General features: G+C 41.5%; 1 protein-coding gene across 3 annotated transcripts in view; it reads left to right on the forward strand.

Moving 5' to 3' along the window:
- CAMKK1 (calcium/calmodulin dependent protein kinase kinase 1) overlaps window positions 1-26,203 on the forward strand; it is a 1,207,414-nt gene that overhangs the window by 852,271 nt on the left and 328,940 nt on the right. For all 3 annotated transcript variants that reach the window (XM_078679690.1, XM_078679692.1, XM_078679691.1), the window contains 2 exons: window positions 1,210-1,263; window positions 4,145-4,218. In XM_078679690.1, the coding sequence (XP_078535816.1) occupies window positions 1,210-1,263; window positions 4,145-4,218 (128 nt within the window). The remainder of the gene's footprint in view (window positions 1-1,209; window positions 1,264-4,144; window positions 4,219-26,203) is intronic.

The following is a 26,203-nucleotide window of genomic DNA, read 5'->3' on the forward strand; positions in this document are numbered from 1 at the left end:
TTTGAACTAAAGAATACCCGCTTTAAGTAAACTTTAGGAACAGTCAATGGAGTCCTACCTCTATTATTTAGTAGAGTGTTAGTTGAAATATTTTGTCTTGTTGCTCTTTCATTTATTGTACCTGTAAATAGCACTCAAAATGAGATGGCAGTATATTTCCTTTGTCAAATTATTTTTACTCTCTTGAAAACATAAATTGTATTTACTTTATTAAGAAAATCACTAGCAACTAGCAAAAATAATGTAGCAACATATATTTATTTGACATTCTTTTAATAAAACAAGTATGTGAACGGAATAGCATTCGTCTCGGCTAATAACATTTCGAATTCTCACAAGGATCAGCAACAGGCGGACAACATTTTTTACATCCAAATCTAAAAGCGTATAATTTGGCATGCCAATACTCTTGCACTCTGCAGGAATCTGCACTTTTTTGAAGCTGCAATACTTGCAAACTTGTGCACGTTGTGCGCCATATGCTACAATGACAATTAGTGGAATCAATTTGCAGATGTCCTTTATTGATTGCTTATAAAAGTGGGACACTCTTAAAACGTAATAGAAATAAACTTATCCTGTGCTGACATTTATTCATTTGGGGATTCGACTTTGAGATGAGATCTCCTTCCAACTTGTTTTCGTCCATTAATATTTTTACCACGAAGGTAGTACCCTGAAGTAATTCGCAAATTAGAAGCCCAAACTATGGCTAGATCAAAACAGTACTGTACAAATTGCCGACGTAAAACAGTGGAGAATTTCAAGTTTTTAAAAAGCCCATTGATATTTTCACCATAACAGAACAGTGATTTTTGATCAAATAGAGCTTGCACTAGTCTGCACTATTTAAAGACTAACACACGAGTAGATTTAATTTCCTTGAATTGGACTGTTTTATATTCTGAGGACGAGAAAGTAACACACTTCCATTTGTTTTACTTTGAAAATACATAGCAGTTCGACAAATAAGAAAAACATGACAGTTAATAATAGAGGCAAGATTTAAAAACGATGCATTCCATTTACCATAGTTTACATATTATATTTTAAATAATAAGTAACAATATTTCTAACTCAATACACACAAATTGCAGAGAATGTTTAAGTTCTATTTCAGAACCCTGTTAAAAGGTGTGCAGCTGTGTTTTTTAAGTGAGAGATCTTACCTAGTTGTTTTATTAACATGTAACATGTCTTTTCTTGTAGGCATTGGACGTTTGGGCCATGGGCATTACACTATACTGCTTTGTGTTTGGAAAGGTGGGTAAGCATAACAAGTACTACAGGAATTTATTTATTTAGGATACATTTTAAAATAGTCTGGCAGTTTCTTTAAGCAAGAGTGGTAATTATGTTTTTTCTTGTGCCTGAAAGTCTCTTGAATCCTTCATCAGGCATGCAATCAGATCTTCTTTAACCAGAAGATGTTATTCTTATTTCCTGACCACATTTCTTCACCACATATGTAAAGGAATGACCCTGCACATAGACAAGAGGTGGAGTGTAAATCCATACATTTTATCCTAATATATTTACAAAATGTAACTCCATTTCTCTTGAGTAACGAGAGGATTGGAAACTATACAAACATCTAAAACGTAATTTAACATTCTGAAACTCTTGCTTAATGACTGATAGATTCACCTTCTGTATGATGAACACCTTTCTTGGAAGACAGATTTGAAATCATAGAAGTGACTATTCTGTCAATGGTGCTTGAACAAATCACTAAAGTCATAGGGGTTCTGATCAACCAATCTGTTTATGTTTATTGAGATTTAGGACTCCTTTGGTCAGGGGACAGGTAATGATTTTTTTGTCTACCCGTCAAGTCATAGGTCATGCAGCTTGTGGATAATACCTAAACTAACACTGGCAAATAGCATTACAGAACAAGTGCAGCAAATGTGCCATCTCAGAAGGATTAAGCCATCTCCTCCATTTCAACTGAGAAGTTTGAATTATACTTCCCCAATTATATTACTTTAAACTGGACAAAGAAATTGTAGAAAAAACGGGCACATAGGAGGCACTCTAGATCAAAACAATCACACAAATGAGGCACTAGATTTAAACCAGAGGCACTTGACAGGGTAATAGATATGAGTTCTGTATATCCTGCAGTGTCTGACCACTGACAGATATGCATCACTGCACATTGAAAGGCGTCCATCAAGAACACACATTGATTCTCATGTGAGCTCAATCATTCTGTGCTCCGCAGCTACAGCCAGTGAGCCCTTCTCCACACTTAGGGGGTCATTACAATGGCGGACGTACTTAGAGATGACTCAAATCACTCTAGGACGCCATTGAGCTGGGCCTAGTCTCTGTTGAGGTACCTGAGGACCAGGGCTTGGATGACTCTTGTTACGTCTTGCCCATCACATTGAGATCGGTGAGGGGGGCCAGCCCAAAAATAGACTGAAAACATATTGCATGTTTACTTTACGCAGATGACTTGGTGATTATGGACCAAACTGGGATAGGTCTGCAGAGAAAGCTCAAAGTGTTTGGGGACTACTGTAGTCATAACAGACTAATAGTAAACCTGGGAAAAACAAAGATTCTCTGCTTCGGCAAAAGGAGGAAGATTTTCAACTGGGTTCTAGACACCATAAAATTGGAGAAAGTTAGAGAGTATAAATATCTATGAATCTGGTTCGAGAAGTCTTTGATATGGAAAGTTCACCTGGATGCACGAAGAAATCAGGCGCTAACCTTGGCCAGTGGCCTGAGGAAAGGTAACACTTCTTATGGAAAAATGACTGATAGACTAGTCCTGAATGCCTATAGGGCTATGGTACCTCCCCAGTTTTTATATGATGCTGAACTGCTATACTTACATGGATTTTCTTCCCAATCGCTCAATAAGGAGAGAATTATTAAAGATAAGGATTGGGATTAATCCATGTTATGAGAATGATAGGATTAAGAGGGCTATGAATGACCCAGAAAGGAAGTGCACCTGCAGTATAGGGACACAATACAACATTTTGCACGTTTTATTGGACTGCCTATATGTTCTCGATGCACGAAAACTGTGGCTACCTCCAATCTTCCTAAAATATGAGGCTTGGAATCGGGAACAGGCAGGAGATCTGCTATTAGATATGCACGCATTAGATGTAGCATGTGCAATAGGGAAGTTTATGCTTGCAGTCAAAAAATGTTTTAATTATACGTAGAGCTCACATTGTAGCATCAGTATGGATTTGATGAAAAATACTCCAGTTTTTATGAATGATATTGGGAATCTAAATAATTGTTAGATAGATTGTATATTTTTTAGATGGATATTTAATATATTTGAAGTATTTTATTGGTTTGATAAAGTTTTTAACTTGAGCTGATTTTTAAGCTGTTGATATGTTGATGCTTGTATATTCGTCCTTGTTTAAAGAGCAATCGTCTAAATAAACAATCTTTTTGACTTGACGACTCTTCTTAAGTCAGCTTTGAGAAGATGAACATTCAATTTGCAGAATAGGTGACAGTCTATTTGCTCCTTTTTTGAGTTGTGCCCTCTAAGCTGATGATGGTGTTAAGTAAATTCCTAAGTGTTTTAGCTTCAATCTTGTCCAGTTAAGGAATCCTAGTTTGGACCTTTACATTTGTTTTCTTACCCGTATTTTTGTTTGGTTGAATGGGTTCATATAACACCTCAAGTATTTTCTAAGAAAAGTTCCTGTAACTACGGTCCATATACCAAATGTGAGTACTGAAGCCCTCAGGAAATCCTGCATATGTTTGTGACCTGAAGTTTGGGGCATATCCTAGCAGGGTGGTTTCTCACAGGTCCATATGCCAATGCTGATGCAATGCTGATGCTTTACATCAACACTGATGTATGAAGTCTTGTATGATTTTGGTTCTCCTATATCACAAAAGGTCAGTTTTAGCAGGGGCACAGCATAGGAATGGACACAAAAGCAAGTGTGCAACATGCATCAAAAAATTACTACATCACATTCATGCTTTCTGAGTACAGGCATGTATACATTGCAACTTCTTTTTCAACAAGCACTTGTGTGGAACATATGTATGATTGAAAATCACCTTTAGTATTTAATCATCATTGTTATTAGCATGTTAAGTCATCTTGTGTGTTGTGAACTAACTGGGTGTTATATTTTTTAAGTGTCCTTTTATAGATGATTACATTCTTGTTCTCCACAACATGATCAAGAACAAACCTGTGGAGTTCCCAGAGGAGTAAGTATATATTTCTGTAAAGCACAATAAATTGCAGTAAATAATAAGACAGACTGTTCAGGTACCTACTGTCTAGTTAATATCAGAGCAAATGCTAATCCAATAGAAACTGTTATAATTGATTCAAAATAAATAGACAATTTAGTAGATGCACAGTTTGTTTAATTTTTGGTAGGAAGTTTCTAATAGCAAAGGTATTACCCCCGTCCCCTATGGCATAGTTTATGGAATATGGTGTCAGTGAACATAGGATCAGACGTCACAGAGAGTTCAATGTTTTCACATTTTACAAAGGCCTACTATCTTTGGCTTCAGAGAGGAGACCTGTCAATCAGGAGCCTCCGAACGTACAGACTCCGGCATCACAGACTAGGCATCACAGAGCAGAGTTAAAACTTGTGTGACAGAAATAACCGGTTCTAGCCTCACTCAGCAAAACATACACTTGGGATACATTGATTTTACTGGTGTTCGCTTCTGATAGCAGAGATAGGTTTCACAAATATTACAGCCTCAAGCTGCTCACAGCAGCGCTATCCCCCAAGTGATAGAATATAGAGGGTTTGGCTTTACACAGCAGAGATATATCTCATGTTTCACTGGTCCTACAAGTATGCTTCAGACAGCATAGCTCTACCCCAGTTAACAGAAGCCATAAATTGTTTGTTATTAAGCAGTGTTGGTGTCTCCTAGGCCAAGGGTCCAGATTCCATGTCTAGCGCTCGAGATACAGAGATCTGATCGTCACAAGCCCTACCTTGCTAGTTGCATTTATTTATTGTTATTTATTTATGCGTTTTTATATAGCGCGGACTTTACCCGAAGGTGTCAGAGCGCTTCACAATAGGAACAGAACTGATACATGAGAACATTACAAGTGAGCAAAATACAAAAGCAAACGTTACATTAAATGAAGCAAAAATTACAATCGTGAGCCAACAAAATACAAGAGGTAGCAAACGGTGCATTACAAAAGTGACAATCGTGAGCCAACAAAATACAAGAGGTAGCAAACGGTGCATTACAGGAGGAAAAAGTGACGTGTGCAGGTTACAAAAGCGTACAAAATAAACATAGAGGTATAATACTGTAATATATGGAGGACACTCAAGCACAAGAACAAACGTTATGTAGGCACTGGTGGCACTTGTGCAGGTATCGAAAACAAACAAATTTAAGAGGTAGAAAACAGTGTGTTACAAGAGAAAGTGACGGGTGCATGTTACACACGAGTCCCAAACACAGGTAGAAGCATAATACTGCAATAAATGGCAGACTCTCAAACCACAAGAACACACTGGGAAGACACTTCCATAGTCATGCAAAGTAGATTTTTCAATAATTGAAGGGCTTCCTTCAGATAATAGAGAGGGCATGGATTACATTTGGAATTGTCTTTGAAGGAGGAGAACTTTGAGGTCAGTTTTGAAGGCCTGGGAGGAGGTGGTGGTCCGTGGCTGAGGCGGAAGTGAGTTCCAGATTCTCACTGCGCTGCCTGAAAAGGATTGGGCCATCGATCTTTCCTTCTTGAAAATGGGAGGTTCCAGCATTAGATTTTCCGCATTTCGTGATGGTCTAGATCCTCCAGAGAGTTTCAGTTTATCCGCCAGGTAGCGCGGAGAGGAGGAGTGCAAGGCTTTGTGGGTGATGCAGGCAGTCTTGTAGATAGCTCTAGCCTCGAAGGGAAGCCAGCAGAGGGTAGATAGCATGGGAGTGATGTGGTCGCTTCTTTTGGCCCCATAAATGAAACGAGCTGCTGAATGGAGAACAGACTTAGGGGGGATAGGTGAGATTTGGGGAGGCCAGCCAGAAGAGAATTGCAGTAGTCCAGTCTGGAGAGGACCAGCGATTGGACCAGGGTTTTAAGGTCATGCTCCGGGAAGAAGCGACGAATCCCCCAAAGAAGGCGCAGTTGGTATCGGGCAGACTTTGCAATTGAATTAATGTGGGAGAGTAGATTGAGTTATGGATGATAAATCCGCGATTTCCACTATTCAGAGTTTGCATGGGTTATTTTGATTATCTGTATTAATTTCAGTTAGATAGAAAATATCTACATAATATTAACGCTAAGATTGTACGCACAATCACTCTCACTGGCCCTTTTTCATTTTTTCCTCTCCTCTCCACTCCCTCATTTCTTCTTATTCTCTTTCTTACTCTCTCCTGTGTGTATTTCTCACTGTTTCCAAAAACGTTGTCTTGCCTATCAAAACATTGTGCTTTAATGGGCAAAAGAGGGACTGCAACTGAACACTCCTAACCCTTCAAAAATAACCTAGCGATTGTAAACGTGTCTTTTTCCCATAAACGAGAGATTCCTGAGTGTACCAGGTCATGGGAAGTTCACGCACTCTTTTCTTTTGAAAAGTAATTGCCTGCCAACTATTTTGACCAGCTAGGACATTTGTTTCCGAGTATGTCTTAAAGGTCTACAAAATGTTTGGTTTTACTGTGAAATTCGTGACACCAGTGGAAAGCAAATGCTGTAGCATTATGGAAATGTCTAAGAACATGTAGCTTCAAAGTAAACACACTCCTTTCATTTTCATAAAGGCTAAAAAAAATCCTGCTATTTAATTCTCAGAAACCACTGCAGTTAGTAAAGCAAAGAGCAACATCTCTCTGTTCAACTGGTAAATGGGTGGGATTCAAGCCTACTTTTTAATGTAATCATACGATATACATATATATATATATATATATATATATATATATATATATATATATATATATATATATATATATATATATATATATATATATATATATATATATATATATATATATATATATATATATATATATATATATATATATATATATATATATATATATATATATATACATAACCTACCGGCGGTCGCCAGTAGGTAGTTATAGTTAGGACCTATTTTCCATAGGAAATCCGCAACATTCTATCCGATCACGCGCTGAATGCTAATTGGCTGTTAAGTGATTGTCAACATTCGAAACCAGGAAGTGTTGGCAGCCATCTTGTGCTTCAGTAGAACCGAGGCACAAGAAACCTAAATAAAAAACGCACAAAATGCGAAAAGGGAGCATGGTAGAAACACCCTGATCCCTTAGGCCTGTTTAGGGGGTTTCACAAGGACCCCCAAGGCCCCCCAAATGTTATTTATTTAAAAAAAATTGGCATCCTGCCAATAAAAAAAAAACGAAGCGTGGGCTCCTGCACTTCTTTGGTAATTGGCCCCCGGGGGGGTCAAATGGCGGGGGCAATAATCATGTAGAGGGGGGCCCAGAGGGGCCCCCAGCCCTGGAGACTGCCACCCCCGGGGCTTTATGTAATTATGTGTGGGGGGCTCTCAGGACCCCCACCCCAGGGACCGCCACCCTCGGGGCTTCTTTCAATTGTGTGGGGGGCTCTCAGGCCCTACAGCCCTGGGGACCGCCATCCCCCAGGGCTTGTTAAAATTATGTGTGGGGGGTCCCAGGCCCCCCCAGCTCCGGGGACCGCCATCCCCTGGGGCTTCTAGAAATTAGGTGGGGGGCTCTCGGGCCCCCCAGCCCCGGGGACTGCCACCCCCGGGGCTTTTTTACATTCGTTGCGGGGGGCTCTCAGGCCCCCACATTCCCGGGGACCGCCACCCCAGGGGCTTTTGTTTTTAATAAAATACCCTGTGTGGGGGGGCTCAAGCCCCCCCACATGCCCCGGGGACGGCCACCTCCCCGAGGCTCTAAAAATGTAAATTGGGGTGTCCGTGACGGACCCCCCAGCCCCAGGGACCACAACCCCCCGGGGCTTTGAAATAGGTGGGAGGGGGGCTGCGCGGCCCCCCACCTGGAGCCCTCGAGGGTCCTGAGGACCGCCTCCCCCCAGGGCCGGCTCCTGCAGTGTTCCGGGGGGCCCACCCCCCGGGACACTGTAGTTTGCTATGGCAGGGCGGGAGCCTCGTGGCTCCCGCCCTGCCATAGCAAACTGCTTTGCTATTTGGAAGAGAGAGCAGGAAACCTGGTCTCTCTTCCAAATAGCAAAGAAAATTGCTTTTCCACAGGGGGAGCCTTAGCAGCTCCCCTTGTGGAAAAGCAATGCCGGCTCCCGCAGGAGGCGGGGAGCCGGAGGGACCGTGGGGGGATTGGGGACCCCCCCACGGTCCCCAACGGAGTTGGCCAGCCCCGGGGGATGGGGTCCCCGGGGCTATTAGTGGCCCAGGAGGGGGGCCACGCGGCCCCACTCCTCAAATTAGATTTTTTTTTTTAAAACAACAAAGGCCAGCCCCGGGGGATGGGGTCCTCGGGCCATAAGGAGGCCCCGAGGATTTAGTAACTTTTGCATACATTTGTGACAGTTTTTGAACAATCATGGTCTATATTACCCCAGTAGGTGCACAAAATGTAAACTAATACACATAGTCCCTTTTTCCAAGTTTGTCAGAATTTATGTGCTTTTTATCGCACCAGAAAATAACAATATCCAGGGGAGCATTAGTTACTGGGTGCAATAAATGGCACCTGTCGCGGGTTTCTGGGCAATAATATGTAGGTTTTAGCATTTAATGCTCCAAATTCACACTGTTCTGTTCACTTTTCCTCTGTTCAGTTCCAGCAGGTTGATCTGCCGAAATTTAGCAAAGGTTGAGATATTTAACTTAGCCGATATTTACCTAATGCAGTTGACAGCGCGCTGTAAGGGCGAAGACATCAGCAATACATTTATGACTTGTGAAGTCAATGTGACTTCGCAACAAGGAGCAGGAATCACCAGTTATGGTTGAATGGATTTATGTTAGGATCCGAATTATTAGAAATGGGATTCCTGGTTGGCTGAGGTGTGCACCCAGGCCAGCAGGAACCACCACTTTAGTCAGTGTAAAAGGGTAAGCTAGATACACACTAAAAGATAACCCGTGCTTACCCTCTGGTATCTTGGCACAGAGCAGTCAGGCTTATCTAAAGAGGCAATGTTTAAAGTATTTGTGCAAAACACACACACACAATGACACAATAAATACATCACAAAAAGATTCCACACAGATTTGAAAAATAAAGAACATTGATCTGCATAGAATAGGACCAAAAAGACACAATCCAATCAGTAGAAGTTGAGACATGAATTTTTTCAAAATGCGATGCAAGGAGCGCTACGAAATTTGTTTTATTTATTAAATTGTTTACTTACCTCACATTATCCATATTCCGGTGTTTAGCACCCCCCGCCCTGCCCCTCCCCCAGCCCGCCTTTCTGCCCAACGGAACTCCCTCCACGAGCCGCGGCTGGTCACTAGTGGTCAAAAGGTTACTTGCGGCCGCGAGGGACCGGTCCACATCAGTGTTTATGCCCACCACGATGGAGGGCAGGCCGACCAGAGACCCACTGAGAAAGTACCTTGGATTGAGCAAAGCATTGCCACTGAGGGCACAATGCGTAGATCTTTTCCATGCAGTCAGGTCGCTGCATCATCGTCAAGCTTTGCTGAGGTGAAGGCAATGTGTCTTGTTGTCGTCAAGCCGCGCAGAGTGTTGTCGTCCGGCCACACAGGCTGTAGAATCGCTGTCGTCAAACAGCCTCTGCGTCAGTGTCGAAGGGCGATGCGTCAGCTCCAATATGCGCAAAGGTGATAATGTGTTGGTTATGAAGCAAAACAGCTGCAGAACCCACTTCTGAGGCCCAGAACATGAAGAGGGCACCTCAGGCAAAGGTGGGAATCACAGAAGGCAGAGTTCAGCTGTACCAGAAGAATTGCTAGACGTCCTTTGTGTCCCTGAGGCTTCAGACAACAGGAGGCAAACCAGAAAGCCAGCAAGCCCTTGGAGATCACTTGGAGGGAAGGCAGAGTCCAGCTCTCCTTCAGCAGAGTCAGAAGGTAGCATGGGAACAACCAGAAAAGCAGTCCTTCCAGAAACGTAATCCAGTTCAGTCCTTTAAGCAGCACACAGACCTTCTGACAGAGGTTCAGATCAAGATCCAGAAGTTTCTGATTTTAGGAGGTCCGGGGCCCAGTACTTATACCCAAAAGTGCTTTTGATGTATGGGATTACTTCAAAGAAGCTCTCTGAAGTGCACAACTACCCCTTTCAAACCAGTCATATATGCCAGGCTATCTGTGGGGGGTAAATTAGTATTTTGTGTTTGTGGACAGGACACTGTCTGTTGACGTGTGTTAGCTCCTCCCATTCCTCCCTGCCCAGAAAGACCTATCAGCATGCAGATGAGTGCTCAGAATGCAGATGCACCTCACCTTTCAAAGACCAATAAGTGCAGAGAAATATCCTCTTTCTAAAAGTGGTGTTTCTAAAACAATCATGTTAAATCCAACCTCACCAGTAAGGAGGAGTTGTCATTACCATTCCAGAGAAAGGAAACATGAAAAAGCTACTCCTCTCTGATAAGGAATAACAGCTAAAAAGTGTATTAAGGAATTCCCAATGCTGGCCTTTGAGAAGGGTAGGCCTCACAGTAGTGAAAAACAAAATAGGCTATTTGTCACTGCCAGGACATGGAAAACTTGCATGTCCTACAGTTTACTTATGTGGCACCCTGCCCTTAGGGTTACTTACGGCCTACCTCAGGGGTGACTTATAGGTAATAAAAGGGAAGGTTTAAGGTGCGGCAACTAGTTTTAAATGACAAGGGGCAGTACATCTGTGGGTGGCACAATCAGTGCTGCAGCCCACTAGTAACATTTGCGGTACACGCCCTAGGTATATGGTATACCACATTTTGCATGAGTTTTAGCACTGGTTAGCAGTGGTAAAGTGCACAGAGTCCTGGCCAATACAAGAATCAGCAAAAATAAGAGGCAAAACACAAAAGTCTCGGGAAAGACCCCACCCTAAGGATGACGGGTCTAACACTAATCAATTCAGTATTTAAACAGATTAAAAATAAGTTCAAAAGATACAACAATACAGCTGGTAAGCTGAAATATCTCAGTAGGTTAAGTCGTAATAAGATGCGATACGGAATAGTGCTAGCCACAATACAGAAACAGAGTAAAGTAAACAGGTGTTCCATAAACAAACTTCCCTTCTCCAGTTTAAACACAGATCAGATATAGGATCATTTAACCAGGAATTATATTTAGGGAGCTTAGAAGGTTATCAGCATAATATAGACTTTTGTAGAAATTTTGGAAAAAAGGAATAAGTGTTTAGCTTAAAGCTTCATGCTCACAAATAGAGCAGAGAGGCCTGCACCTCTCTAAGTCAAGGTAGAATCTGAATCTACCAACTGTGGGAACACCAATGAAAACAACAGGAGTTTCAAAAACATCCTTTTCTTTTCTCATACCACCAGGAACCAACCAAATCATTAGTTGAGAGGAGCGTCCTTACCCTCCCTTAAGTTTCCCACCATATCAGTTGAATGTGGGACTGTAAACCGCAACCTTGAACATCTCACCATCCTGGTACACGACGAAGAGAAGACCTCTTCTGACCTGTAGGTTTCGTTTCCACGTTCACTGCCAAGTTTAATAAAAACAAGTAGCCTTTCTCTAGCTGACAAGAAATATGATTACACAGCTGCAAAAGTAAGAAAGGACATACTCGCAAAGCCAAGCACATTTCAATTTAGGCTTATAGTCAGGCTAAGTTAATTCAACAGTCAGCATAATTTCGAATACATGATTATACTTATGAACGGATAGCTTTGAGAATAAATGGAAAACTTGAATAAAAGAAGACATGATTATTTGTCTAACTAAACATGAGTACTCTTGTGCTTAAATTTCTACATTGATTACATTTTATTAGTACATTCAAATGCTTCACACACGTTAATGAATCAAAACACACAGTGAAGATAATGTAATACATGAGTATGCAATTGCATAATTGTGACAAATAAAGGGTAAAGCCAGAATTACACTGCTCCACAGTAAATACCACCAACTCATAATCCTGCCCTCTGAAGAAATGAGGTTTACGCAGGGGTTGGAAAACAAAGACCACTCTTAATCAGAGCCACAAATACAAGTAATGGCATGCATAATAGTCCAGATTTGCCAAGATGGTCATTTTTTAAATACTTTTGTGCAAGTTTATGTCCACAAAAATAGATATAAAAAAAGAAAACATAGTCTCCTAGATGTGCCTGCCATTTGCTTGCAGTACTAATTTTAAAATGAAAACACATTCACTGATGTGGCTGTTTTATTAGTTATGATTTTTAAATAGTAACCCTTTCAGTTGCACCTTACATTTTATTTTATTATTTGTGAACAAGATACAAAAATAAATCACACATTACCACGCATTCAAATTAAAGGCAGCCGCAATAGTGCAATATCATGAAAACACTTTATAACACCATTTGTTTTTTTTAATGGAAAATAAATCACTATCTCATAGGGCACCTGAAGTGCAGATAAAATAAACACCCAGTATTAGAAGTTAATACAAATGAGATATGTTAAAATACAATTTGAACAGAATTTGCCACTGAAGAGAAAGAAACCATTCCTAGGTGGATATGAACAATGTGCACGATTCGTGTTCTGAATCAATAAGAATAGTGGGCTAACTCAATGGGTGGAAGCAAAACGTGAACAACAATTAAATAGCTTAGGGATGAAACACACTGATTAAAACGCCACTCTGTTCATGTCATTTGTATGATTGTTTTGAGAAACCATTGAAACAGCTGTCTTTGAAAAACAACACAGAAAAGCAGTTAAATGGTAGAGTGGTGTGGCTCACTGGTTAGAGGCGGCGGGCCCGAGAGCAGAAGTCGGCCCGGGACCAGGGTTCAATTCCCGACGCGGCAGGGTCGTGGACCTTGGTCAGCGGACTCGATAATTCTCGCTTCGGTGCTTACTCTAATCAGGGGTTCCACTCGGCAACTCTGGGCATTAGCTTGCCTAATCTCCACAACGGCCCCACCAATTCCGGGGATGCCTGGCTCCACCTTGGGGACTCCCAGCAAGGGACCATCCCACAGGGAAAGCCAGGACGGGTTCCCCAGAGTTATACAGCGCCGGGACGCCCCGTTGCTGGGGCAGCTGTGCGCTTTACAAGTATACTACATTTACATTTACATTTATGTGACACCTCTTTTTAAATAGTAGTCTGTGAAGTTGTAAAGCCAGGCAACTTACAAATTTGATTTTGTTTTACTTTGCAAGCTTAGCATAAAATGTCCGATAGTTAAAAAGACCAAAGGTAACCATTCTCATGACAGTGGGCTACACAGGGCGTCTGCTGCCCTTTTACAGGGCTCGCTCACAGAAAAAGACTTGTGTCCTGCCACCTGCACCCACAGTGTTCATACTTTCTCCATCTCTCCCCTGACCCCAGACCATGCCACCACCACCACCAATAAACATGGCCACTGCCTGCAGGGCACCTACCAACCCCACACTGTCTACCATCCCTCTACTTCCCACTAATCTTACCTGTGCAGATGGGTGTTCCAGCTACACTTTCAGCATTGCTTTTCTAGGATGTCACATTCATGGGCCTTTAGGTTCAACTTCGCCTCGGCTAATGTCGAGACAGTTTGTTAGCTTCAATGTCGAGAAGTTTCCCTACAATTCATAAATACCTTTGTCACCCTATTTTTCTGAAAACCCAAAATTCATTCTCTTCTATAAAAAATGAGAATGTTTTCTTCCTATAGCAAGTTTTGCCTGCTTCCATTTTCCTTCTTGTGTCTTGTTTACTAGCAGCTTTTAGAAGTCTGTTGTCAAAGACTTATTGTGAACAGTACCAACATTTACAGTGGGTTTTGAGTCTTGCCATTTCATACAATTGGTTGGGTTGTTGTCATTGTCACTTGCTTGCTTCTTGTTCAGTGTTTTTGTTTGTATGTTGATGCTTTTTTTGTCTTCTTGTCTTTAAACAGCCCCTAGACCATAGCTTCTTGTCACCCTTTGATTGTATGACTTCTATCTGTCCAACGCTCCACATCAGGAAACTATTGTTTTCTGTGTCTTACTGCATTCCGTGAGTGCATGTGTTCCCTGCCCATCACGTCCTGGTTCCAAACTGGAGTCCCTTGTGTGATGCTTCCTGACAGAACCCCCAACTAATGCCTCTAGTGCTTTAGTTAAGGACTTCTAAAAGCTTTGCATTGAACACCCATCAAGATGAAAGCTGTGTTTTTGTTGTTGTTTTTTTTTGTCCTCATTGTGCAACATTTATAGTAAGGAGATATCAGGGTCCCTCTTTTTCCCATCGAGTGTAATCTGTACCAACCCACCCTCAAGGTTGAATACGGGCGGGAGCCAACCGGGAAAGTCAGGGGACCCCTTACTTCCAATTACTATTCTAGAAGGTCACTCTTCGGTGTGGGTTGAGCTAGCCATTATGGCTACTCTTATTTGGCCTTCCTTACTTGTGTTTGTTGCTTGCACTTAATCATAGGACCCAATAACAAACATATAAGGGGGATAACACGATAGATTAACAGACATCCAAATTATATAAACCCATATGATAGTTTTCCCATAACTCCCAGAAGCTATATTTTTTAGGAAAAGGCTTCTTCTTTTTATCTAAGCTGTAGATATTAAGCACTGAAGAAAGCCACTCACCATGAAGTGGTGAAATTGGGGTGATCCATTTTACACATATCTCTCTTCTAGCCAAAAGGATCAAGAGGAACATCAGATTTTCTTCCCGTTTTGTTAACTTTTCAGCTGATGGTGAACCCGTCACCCCAAAAATAAGTAAGTCAATACTCACGGTTAGCTTTTTTCCTAATACCTTTTCTATGGTCTTACCCACATCCTTCCAGAAACCATCGAGAAGGGGGCACTGCCAGAACATATGCAGGTCATTGGCCTTCAGTAATCCACATTTCGGGCAGGACTTCACCGTGGACCCGTTGAGTTTTTCCAGCGTCCAATAAGCTCTATGGGTGGTATATAAATGGTTTCTTTTTAATGCGGCAGACGTTACAATTGACCAGCATTTGCTCATTGATACTTGCCATAGTTTATTTGTATCCAACGTTGGCAGTTCTTTCCCCCAGATTCTCTCCGGTAACCGAAATTCCTCCTCCCCAGAAGCTATGAGAGCCCAGTACCAGAATGATATCTCTTTCTTGAAGGGTTTTTCCAGCATTTTTCCTTCTAGAAGTGCATTGCCTGTTTTAGTATCCTTAATTGACTTTCCCACATGTTTAATGTAAGTTTTTATTGGATGTATATACCTTTTATGATTTTATTTAAAATCGAATAAAGCTATCTTTAACTTTGACTTTGCCCAGCTTAGAAGTTGATAATATTTAAACTTGGATAGAGAAAAGTTTGTGGTCTCATTTAGGATCTCCCACTCCATGATTTTGTTCTGTTATAGCAGTTGCCCCCATGCTACTATTCCCGCTGATTTTAGAGGGGTCGCAAGAGAGTCTTTAAGGCACTCTGGTGTGCAAGGCGAGTCCCAGATTGGGGCTTTGTCACTGTGGAGGGTGATATTCACAGTAGATCTAATGCAATACCGCGATTTAGCGGCTGCCTTCAGAGTCTTCAACTTAACCTTTTTGAAGAATTTCGGGTGACCGAATTTGAAAAGGAAGTGGCTGGTGTTATTTGTCATTTTCTGAATGAATATTGGATAGTCTTCATATGGGCCTAGCATGATTCTACTGTTTTTAAATTGGAATGCTCTGAAATATTCTAAAATATCTGGGGTGGCAAGCCCTCCCTGGTTTTTCCTTCTCCGTATTTTGGTCCAAGCAATTCTAGGTTTTTTCGAAGACCAAATAAAACTTGATAACTCTCCCTGGATTTTCTTTATGGACTCCCTGTTAAACTCTAGCGGTATAGCACCAAAGATGAATGTAAATTTCGGCAGGACTGACATTTTGAGGATGTTTGATTTACCCAGAATCGACAAGTGTAAGCCACTCCATACTTTCAACAATCTTTTGACTTCCACCTGCACTCTTTGAATGTTAATCTGGGCTACTTTATCTAGATCTTTATTCAGGTCGATACCCAGGTATCTAATTTTTTCCTTATTATAGGGGGTCAAGAAGTCCTCATTCCAAGTCATGATTTCAGTTTTTGACTTGTTTATTTGGTAACCAGAGATTTTCCCAAATTTAATTAACGTCTCTTCAGTTGCTTTGAGGGCCTCCTTAAGATCACAGGTAAAAATCATAAGGTCGTCCGCATAGAGAGCCACTTTTTTATGCCAGCCATGGTAAGAAAAAGGGGCAATAGAAAGATGGTTCCTAAGACATTCCGCTGCAGGTTCAATGTATAGGTTGAACAACAATGGGGATAAGGGGCACCCCTGGCGTGTTCCTCTCTTTATCATGATGTGTTCAGTTAACTCCCCATTGATTAATATTCTGGCTTTAGGAGAATTATAAATGTTTTCTAACATCTTCGATATATTTATTCCTAACTCAAACTTTTTTAGCACCACACTCAGATAAGTCCAGTTAACTCTATCGAACGCCTTAGCTGCGTCGATAGTGAATATAGATAGAGGTAGCTTCTCACAAGTGGCTATATCTATTGCTCCGATAAGCTCCTGGGTTAAATCTTGTAGATTTCTTCCTGCCACGAAACCTTTCTGGTTAGAGTTAATCAGGGAACCCACTATTCGACCAAGTCTTTTCGCCATTATTTGGGTGAATATTTTATAGTCGCAGTTTAAAATGGATATGAGATGAAAGCTGTGTTGCCCTTCTACAAAAGAAGAAGCTCCAAAAGAAGTTTTTTTCAGACATGTTATTCAGTAGTCTCTTAGTGTTAGCAATAGATTTGTACATGTCCCTCATGGTCAGACAAAGCACATGAATGAGGAAGGGGAAGACGGATATACAGAAAACACCATACTCAGACTCCCTCAGTAAATGCAATGCAGTTAGAAAGATTGGTTACCAAGTCCTGCGGGAAACGGAAGCACACTCTTCCCTTTCAGGAGAAAACTAAGGCCCCTTATCCAGAATTGTGTATCTTTCCTTGATACAACGGTCATGCATTGCACTAACTGGTTGTCAGTGGGTAATTTCAGGCGAAGTATCAAATCAAACAAAATGCTAGGAAGGCTGTTGAACCCTTATGTCCGCTCAAGTAACAGCATTCCTAATTAGGTGAGGTCAGAGGAATTGGACAGGTTTTTTGCAGCTTTGTCAAAGCCTTTTTGAGATTAATATCATTACTTTCAGTTCAACCAGATTGAGGGTAGGACCAGGTCCATGTTGCAGTGAATGCCGTAAAGTATCTATCCATGCCAGAGGAGATGGAGAAGCTGACCAAAAAGCTCACAGTAGTTCATGTTATCAGCAGGATAAGGGGATGTTGTTGATCATTTTCCTGTTGTGAGGCACGGAGAGAATTAAAGCTGATCCTGGGTTACAAATGTTGTAACCTATATATAGCCACCATAAACTTAAGAATACAATACCCTACTCCAGTTTCTGGCAGGATAATTCAATTCTTCTGTGCATCGAACATCTTACTTCATGATGTGCAGTCTTCACCGTAGGGGTTTAGCAAGTTCCTGGCTTCCTTTTCACAAATTTTTCTCAATAATCATGATTGCCCCTCCTTAAATTTATGAATGGCTGATCTACACTGCTACTAAGGAACAATAGTGTTCCTCTTTTGACCAGGGAAACAACATTGCATTTTCTTCTATGGTTCCTTATAGTGCCAGGCAACATCCCATCCACATCAAAAGGTAAACTCCATCAACACGTGCTGGCTTTAATCTTCATGTTCCGTGTGCCAGGCTGAACCTGATATTGATACTTTTGTTTTTGGCCCATTCTCCTTCAGTATTTAGACGCAGGCATTCCATTGCATTCAAATATTCTGAAAAGATACTATAGAAGTTGAAAACCAGCACTTTGGACTGTGGTGTTGCTATGCTTATAACTACCTTACAGTTATTAACTTCCAGCAACATGGATTTGGGGGGTGACAGTGAAGCCTCAAGCCCTCACCTGGAGCAACATCTTAAATACTATTGCAACAAGGTGGCCGCAGTACATTGAGCATTGATCTTGCAAAATCAACCATGTCTTCCGTGACATCCATCTTCACCCATCTGGATATCCAACCTGGACATATTTTTGTTGAAGGTTTTCTCCCTCTCAATAACTCTTCAGGTGACACTTTGGTTGAAGACTGCGGAGCAGCGTGATAAAACCAAAACATGGAATGCACTTCATTCTGTCCCACACACTTGCTAACAATAACCCATTGCACACAGTTGTTCAAAACCCTGTTCATGCGTTCAACAAGCCCATTAGTTTGTGGATGATATAACAAACTCCTGCAATGGTCAATCCCTCCCTGTTGCAAGATTTTTGTTTTATTCTGCACTCACAAAGTGTACACCATTGTCGGAAACAATAGACGTTGGAAACCCCTCTCTTAAAAAAATTTTTTTAAGAAAGTCAGTAACATTTTTTGAAGTGGAATCCCCTATGAACCGAACCTCTGGCCATTTGGAATAGTAGTCGATGACCACCACCGCAAACCTGGACGTAACGAGCAATGAGTTAAAAGGTCCAACCAAATCGATACCCGCTTTCTCCGAAGGTCTACTGGGATAGTCGATGGGTTCCATGGGAGCAACTCATACTTTTAACCCCTTCTCAGCATCACCACAAACCACACACTTTTAAACCAACTCGTCAACGCCCTTATCCATGTGTGCCACCAGAACACTTCTGTTACTCTCCGTTTGTTAAAGGTACTTCCCAAATGGCCTTCAAATGCACCGCACATTATTCTGTTCTTCAAACTTTCAGGGGGTATCAATCTTTCTCCACGCATCAAAATGCCATTTCTACAGAAAGTTCTTGCAAAACTTTCACATACGTTCAAAACTGCAACGCCACATACTTGTCTTTTGGCCAGCCCTCCTTGGCATACTTCATGACCTGTCAAATTGTCCCCAAACCAAATCCACTGGCATCGACCGTGATGGTACATTTTTGGGGGGGGATCAAAAGATCTGAAAATTCTAGAGCCTACCAACTGAGACTTGATCCACTTGAACATGTCCTGACAACCCGCATCCCATTGAAATACCACATTTGTTTTTTAACATGTTAGTGAGAGGTTTAATTTGGGAGGCATAATCTGGTACAAATCTTGAGTAGAATTCACAAAAACCAATAAAAGATTTCAAACCACCCTTGTCAGTAGGTGCAGTAGCATCCACAATGCCCTTAACTAAATCAGGTCTTGATTCAACACCATGTTGAGACACTACATTCCCCAAATACTCAACCTTGTCTTTAAAAAATACCATTTTCCCCTTTCAAAACAATGCCTTTGTCTTGCATAATCCTCAAAACTTTGTTGTCATGACTCTCTCTAGTCCTGCCAAAAATCAAAACGTCATCTTAGAAAACGGCAACACCACTGACTCCTTCCAACATGTGACTCATGTTTCTCTGAAAAACTGCTGCTGCTGACCCCAACCCAAACGGCATCCAACAGTATTGGTATGAAAGAGTTGGTGACACAAATGCCGTTAGATGTCGAGAAGATGGGTCCAGCACCACCTGATGGTATGCTGAAGCGAGATCTAACTTAGTAAACCATTTGGACCTATTGATCATCAGTAATTCAGTAATTTTGGGCAAAGGGTGTGAATCTACCCAGATGTTTTTATTTAAACTTCGTCTACACAAATGCGCAGATCACCATTCTTTTTTTCCTTGCTACGACTAAAGGTGAAAGCCATAAGGATGATGCGATGGGTTCTATAATGTCTTTAGCACACACTTCATTAAGTCCTTGTTCCAAATGTTCCCTTACACTAAAAGGCACACTTCGAAGCTTATTCTTTGCAGGAATAGCACCGTCTTTCACCTCTATTTCATGAGCAAAACCTTTCATGTTTCCCAGCCCCCCACTAAACACAGTGGGAAACTGCTGGATTATGCTCTCCTTGTAATCTGAAGAGTCAACCACACTAACCTGCTCCTTAGTACCAAACCTAAGGACCGTTTGAAAAAGTCCTTAGTGAAACCACCCCAAGATTGACAAACCCTTGATGGCAACCTAGACTTTACCAAGAATTTGTGATGTATTTACTATGGGTACTGTATCGATCCCCCTATTTCTGACCCTTGTCTGGTTAATAATTAACTAGCAGCCATTCAACTGCACAGAAACCCGTTATCTGATTAGCCATACAACGGCACAGAAGACCGTTATCTGATTAGGTCATAGCGCATGCCATCTCATTAGGCAAGCACTATTTCTCCAGCCCCCTAATAGGCATACGGTGTTCTCAAAACAAATCAAACCTACCATGACCTGGGAAATCCCCACAGCCATTGTTTTGATTTAGCCGAGAACTTCAGTAAAGAATGTGCGAACGATCAGTTCGTATGACATCCTTATTGACGTATTTATGTCCATCCTTACGTCAATCTCGGCACCTTTCAGATATAAATAATACCGACATTGCCTTAAGCAAACACACGAGGTGGTGACAAGATTGGAGCAGCGAGACTTGCCGAGGAGCCCAGCTGACAGCGAAGCCCACAGACGCTGCCCCTCCTTTCTGGCGCGCTGAGAGAGAGACGCTGCCTTTTCTCCTGCCGAGAAATCCAGCTCCGGCGCTTCCAAGCCGCCCTCGCAGGCAGCTGGAATATCAAGACCTGAGATAGAGATACCAACTCTCCAGCCTTCTAAATCCCAGGTACTGAACTGAATAACCCTTTGTAGAGAATTCTTGAAGCAGACTCTTGGCAAAACAAACTTAACTTAAACTGCTACTTATCTACTCCCGCCCACGTATTAGGCTTAGGTCAGGTACATTGGGGTAGGCGTAGTTAGAAGCACCAGTTGAGTACGATTAGTCAATGTATATATGTATGTATCTATTTTATCCATTTTAAGTATCATATGGCTAAGAAACCATATCAATGCTTTTACAGTATTATTTTATAATTCTGTTATTACTGTATGCACTTTACTTAACTATAAGTATTGCAATAATAGCGATTCATTTCTCTTGTATGAGAAAAGAGACTGATCAATAAATAACATCTTTTTATTGAACACGCCCGTCTCTTCCTTTTCTCTACAATCTGGTGAAACTAAGAATGCACTGAACTGACTGAGTAAAATAAGTTGTCTTTTGTTTTCACACGACTCTAGAGATACACTCTTGATTAGGGGAGAGAAAAGTTGTCATGTTCTATGGTTGTCAGAAACTAAATCCCTTCTTGTCTATCCAGGGAGATTAAACTCCTCCTTGTCTATTCGAGAAAGTTTCTAGTGAACTCTGAGCTAGCTGGCAAACATTAAACTTTAAGTCTAATATCGACAGTAGAAGACCTAGTTAACCTCTGTCCTACGTCTATACTATTGAAGATATTATTCCAATGCGCAGAGCCTATTGGGATAATAGGAACTACACTACATGGCGCCCAGCGGTTTGGATAGGGTATAAATCTAACGTAAGACATTAGAGTAACTCAGTCGTGCTTTTTCACACAGACCCCCTTTTTCCCCATAATACTCCAAAGACGTCTGGAGTGGGTGAAAGGCTAAATCCGCCAAACTTAGTAGGAGGAGACTCCTATGTATGGTTCTTGGTTTATTCAACGTTGAAGGATACACTGTTCCAAAATATTGTGCATCTAATCTTTGTTTCCATAGAAACCTGATCTGCAAATAAACAAAATAACCTTCTTGACAGTAGAATGTCAGAAGCTGAAGAAGAAAGGGAGACAGCTAGAATAGCAGCTCAACTCCTAGCGGCTGACAATAGTCTCCTACAGCAAGACCCGGATGCAATACTCATCCCGGTCAACATAAGGAAATCTATAACCTTAAAACTTATAGAAAATGGGCTGACACCGAGAGGTGGTACAGTCATATTCGTAATTGAGGCACACGAATATCGGCAGACGGAGGTATTCTATTCATGGATAAACTTTCCAGCAGCAAACGCTGTAACAAAGGACTTCCACTATTACAAAATAGAGGAACCTCCTAATGAGTACACTCCTTTCGAGGAGGTGGAAATACCACTCAAATACCAAGAGCACCTGCTCTGGTTTAATGGCGCCCTAAAACATAATAATCACATCACCAGGCTCGGTCCACTAGGTAGACCAGGAGCAACGTGGCCGGTCCTAGCCGGATACACACCACATCCAGACATTGAAGAAATGTCTGCACCAGAACTTTTAGCACAGCTAAAACAATTAATTAAAATACATGGACAATTAGTCCAATATGTAATGCGGACTTCAACAGTCCAACCAGCTATTAAAATTCCACAGCTGATCCCTCACCAGGGGAACACAAATAAAATTACACCACAGAACATACAGTCCTGTCTAGGTAAAGTACCCGCAAAACAGGAACAAATTCCATTCTGGTTAGCACAAAAAATCACTCAAATAGAGGCAGTATTTCCAGATACCACCCCGGTTGAGAAACACAGAATTCTGACTATCTGTCTTCCAATGGGAATCGCACCACATGTGGAGGACTGTGACACTTGGGGTACAGTCTTTGCTTCCATTTACACAAAAACACATGGTGTTCCATCCATGTCAGTAATACCAGATGTGCTAAAACAAATTCAAGATGAATACGGTCCAGAACCTGCCTTAACTCTTGGTATGAAATTACTAAAAGACTTCAAGCAGGTCTCGGCAATATTATTAGCAAATATAAAGGGAGAAGCAGCAAATGTGGCGATCCGCCAGAGGTTGAAAGAGACAGATATAGTAGACCAACCATTTGAAATTGCCAGAATCATAGAAAAATCCTATGAAGAACTAGGAAGAGATAGTTTGGGTGGGAAACCGGTGAAACCCCAACTTATTGAAAAACCTGAAAAAGTATTTATTAAAAATAATCTAAACACTCAAAAAAAGAGCTGGGATGGAAATAAACAATCCACTCCTAAAGAAAAAAGATTCCAGTCCAGAGGAAGGTCTTCTCGGCGGAGAGAAAGATCTCCGGACCAAGGACACAAGTCTCCCCAGAGGGAGCCCTCTGAGAAAAAATACAACCTTAGCCAATAGGGATAATCTGAAGAAACCTGATAGATATCAAGATATTGGTACACGTCCCTCTCAATCTTTTCAGACTTCCTTGCAGAAATCGGAAAGAAGAGGACGATCAGAACACAGGGAAGAGCACGTCAAGTCCAAAGACAAGGAACCTGCTCATCAAAATAAAAAATTGCAGTTTCCAAAAAAGAAGGTAGCCAGTATTAAAGTAATCAACCATGCCGAGAATACTGAGGACACAGCTGAAAAACTGAGAATGGGCTCAGACAATGCTAGACAGCGCAGCAGAAGTGAGCATAGCTCGCAAGATCCTTATGAATCATCTGGAGACAGTGGACACGAATGAATACATTCAGGTGGAAACTGCAGATACCAGGGTTAGCAAACCTCATAAAATATATGAAATAACATTGCATATAGAAGGGGATAAGACTAGGAAAATAAGGGGTCTCTTTTGGGATAATCTCTCCAAGGGCTATGACATTCTTCTAGCTGAAAGAGACTGGCCACCAGAGTTTGTCAGGGAGTGCCCTCATGGCGAAGAAATAATTATGCCTGCCTTCTCAAATCATATTCCAATTCATAAAAAATATACACTTGCAAGAAAGTGGGCAGTAGCCCAAGCTCCTGCATTATATAAAAACCATGTGGGATGGGATGAGGACTCTCCTCCTCACAAAATCCAGTTAAAATCACAACCTACTGCTCAGAGGCAGTACCCAATTAAGCAAGAAGCAAAAAAACGGGTAAAAGAGATCCTAGATCAACTTGAATACCAGGGGGTGATTGAAACTTGCACCTCACAAATGAATAATCCTTTGTTTCCTGTCTCCAAACCAGACAATTCATATCGTCTTGTTTTGGACTACAGACACCTTAACTCATGTTGCAAAACCTTTGCAGTACAAAACTTGCATAGTGCTGCACTAATGAATAACATAGTGCGCAAAAAATACAAAACAACATTAGACATCTCTAATGGATTCTTCTGTCAAAATATAGCACCAGAGAGCAGATATTTGACCGCGTTCTCAATAAATGGCGCGCAAAAAAATTTCTGTCGTTTGCCCCAGGGGTTTAAAAACAGCCCAGGATTATTCTCAGCAAGAGTAACAGAGTTACTACAAATATATGATGATGAGGCATTATCTTATGTCGATGACATCTATCTAACAGATGATGACTTGGATACTCACTTGAAGAGAGTGAACGCCATAATACTTGGGTTCGCAGCAGAGGGTTACAAATTCAACTTTAAAAAGTCAAGAATTGCCCATCTAACTGTCCTGTTTTTAGGATATGAACTATCAAGTGAAGGCAAAAGCCTGGCTGACAATTTCCTAGAGAAATGTGCTGTAATCCAAGCACCTAGAACACTAAAAAACTTACAATCAATTCTAGGTTTCCTGAATTTCGGAAGAACTTACATTATAAATTATGCAGAGAGAGTTAAACCTCTCTATGATCTTATCAAACCAGATTTTAAAAGAATCAATTGGACTCAAAAACACACAGAAATTTTGAGATCTTTACAAACAGATATGTTAGTTAAAACAAAATTACAAACACGTGACAACACACGCAACCTTGTGATTCGAGTCATCCCAGGAAGATGCGGATTCACATACCTGACCTCTAATGAGGGAGAGAAGGTACCAATAGCATACAAATCACATTTGTACACAGAAGCTGAAAAAAGGTTCAGCATTAAGGAAAACATTGTTCATGCGGTTCAAACAGCTGTAGCAAAAGAAAAATACCAAGCCGACGGTAGACAGGTTACAGTCAGAACAGCAGAATCAGCTTTTGAGGCATTAACAACACCATGTAATTTACCGACAACGGCACTGAATCCAGAATGGATACAATGGGTAAATTCTGTTGCTACAGACAAAGTAAAATACTATTTTGACCCGGAAATGAAAGAATTAAAATATCTAGAATATGAGAGAGAATACCCTCTGCCAATCGACATTCTGCCTTTACGACAGTACGCCTGTGTAATATATACAGACGGTCATGCTCAACCCTCAGTTTGGGGAGAGCTGGCTTACAACGCCACATGCGAAATTGTAAAAGAAGTGTGGCGCGGAGGTAAATTAAGACCTCTACTTACAAAAACACACTCAGTAGAAAATAATTCAGAACAACAAACTGAAATAATAGCGTTAAAAATGGCGCTAGATAATGCCGATCGCGAATTCCCGACACTTATAGTGTGCGATTCGTATTACTGCGTCAAATCATACAATAACGATTTACAGAAATGGATTCAAAACGGTTACAAAGATGACACAGGTGCAACAATAAAGCAAAAAGTGCTTTGGGAACAAGTAGTTCTTTTACAGAAAGAACTACCAAAAACTCACGTGATACTGTCGTGTATTTCTATAGGTTCTGAATCAGTCCCCCTATTCCTGACCCTATTCTGGTTAAACTAACTATCAAGTTAACTAACAGTCAGCCCATGAGGCAAGAACAGCCCCCATGATGCAGATACCGTTATCTGACGCAGTCACACTACGGCACAGGAACGTGTTATCTGATTAGGTCATAACGCTTGAGATCTAATTAGACAAGCGACATTCCTCCAGCCCCTGATAAGGCATACGACGTTCTCATAACAAATCAAACCTATGACAACCTGGAAAATCCGTGCGGCCATTGTTTTGATTTCACAGAGAACTTTAGTAAAGAATGTGCTAACGAGCAAGTCGTATGACATCTTTATTGACGTATCTATGTCCATCCTTACGTCAATCTCGGCACCTTTGAGGTATAAATATTGCCGACCTTGCCCTATGCAAACACACGCGTGGTGACAAGACGGAGCAGCCATACTTGCCGAAGCCGAGAGCAGAAGCAGACCCCGCTGGCAGCAGCCCCGCCTTCCTGACGCGCTGAGAGACGCGCTGCTATCTCAAGCCGAGAGACCCAGCACCGGCGCTTTCGGGCAGCCCTCGCAGGCAGCCTGGAATATCGAGAGCAGAGAAAGAGATACCATTCCTCATTCATCCTAACTTCCAGGTACAGAACTGAATAACCCCTCACAGAGAA

Source organism: Lissotriton helveticus, chromosome 3_1 (genome assembly GCF_964261635.1).
Source record: "Lissotriton helveticus chromosome 3_1, aLisHel1.1, whole genome shotgun sequence".
Classification (NCBI taxonomy): Eukaryota; Metazoa; Chordata; class Amphibia; order Caudata; family Salamandridae; genus Lissotriton; species Lissotriton helveticus.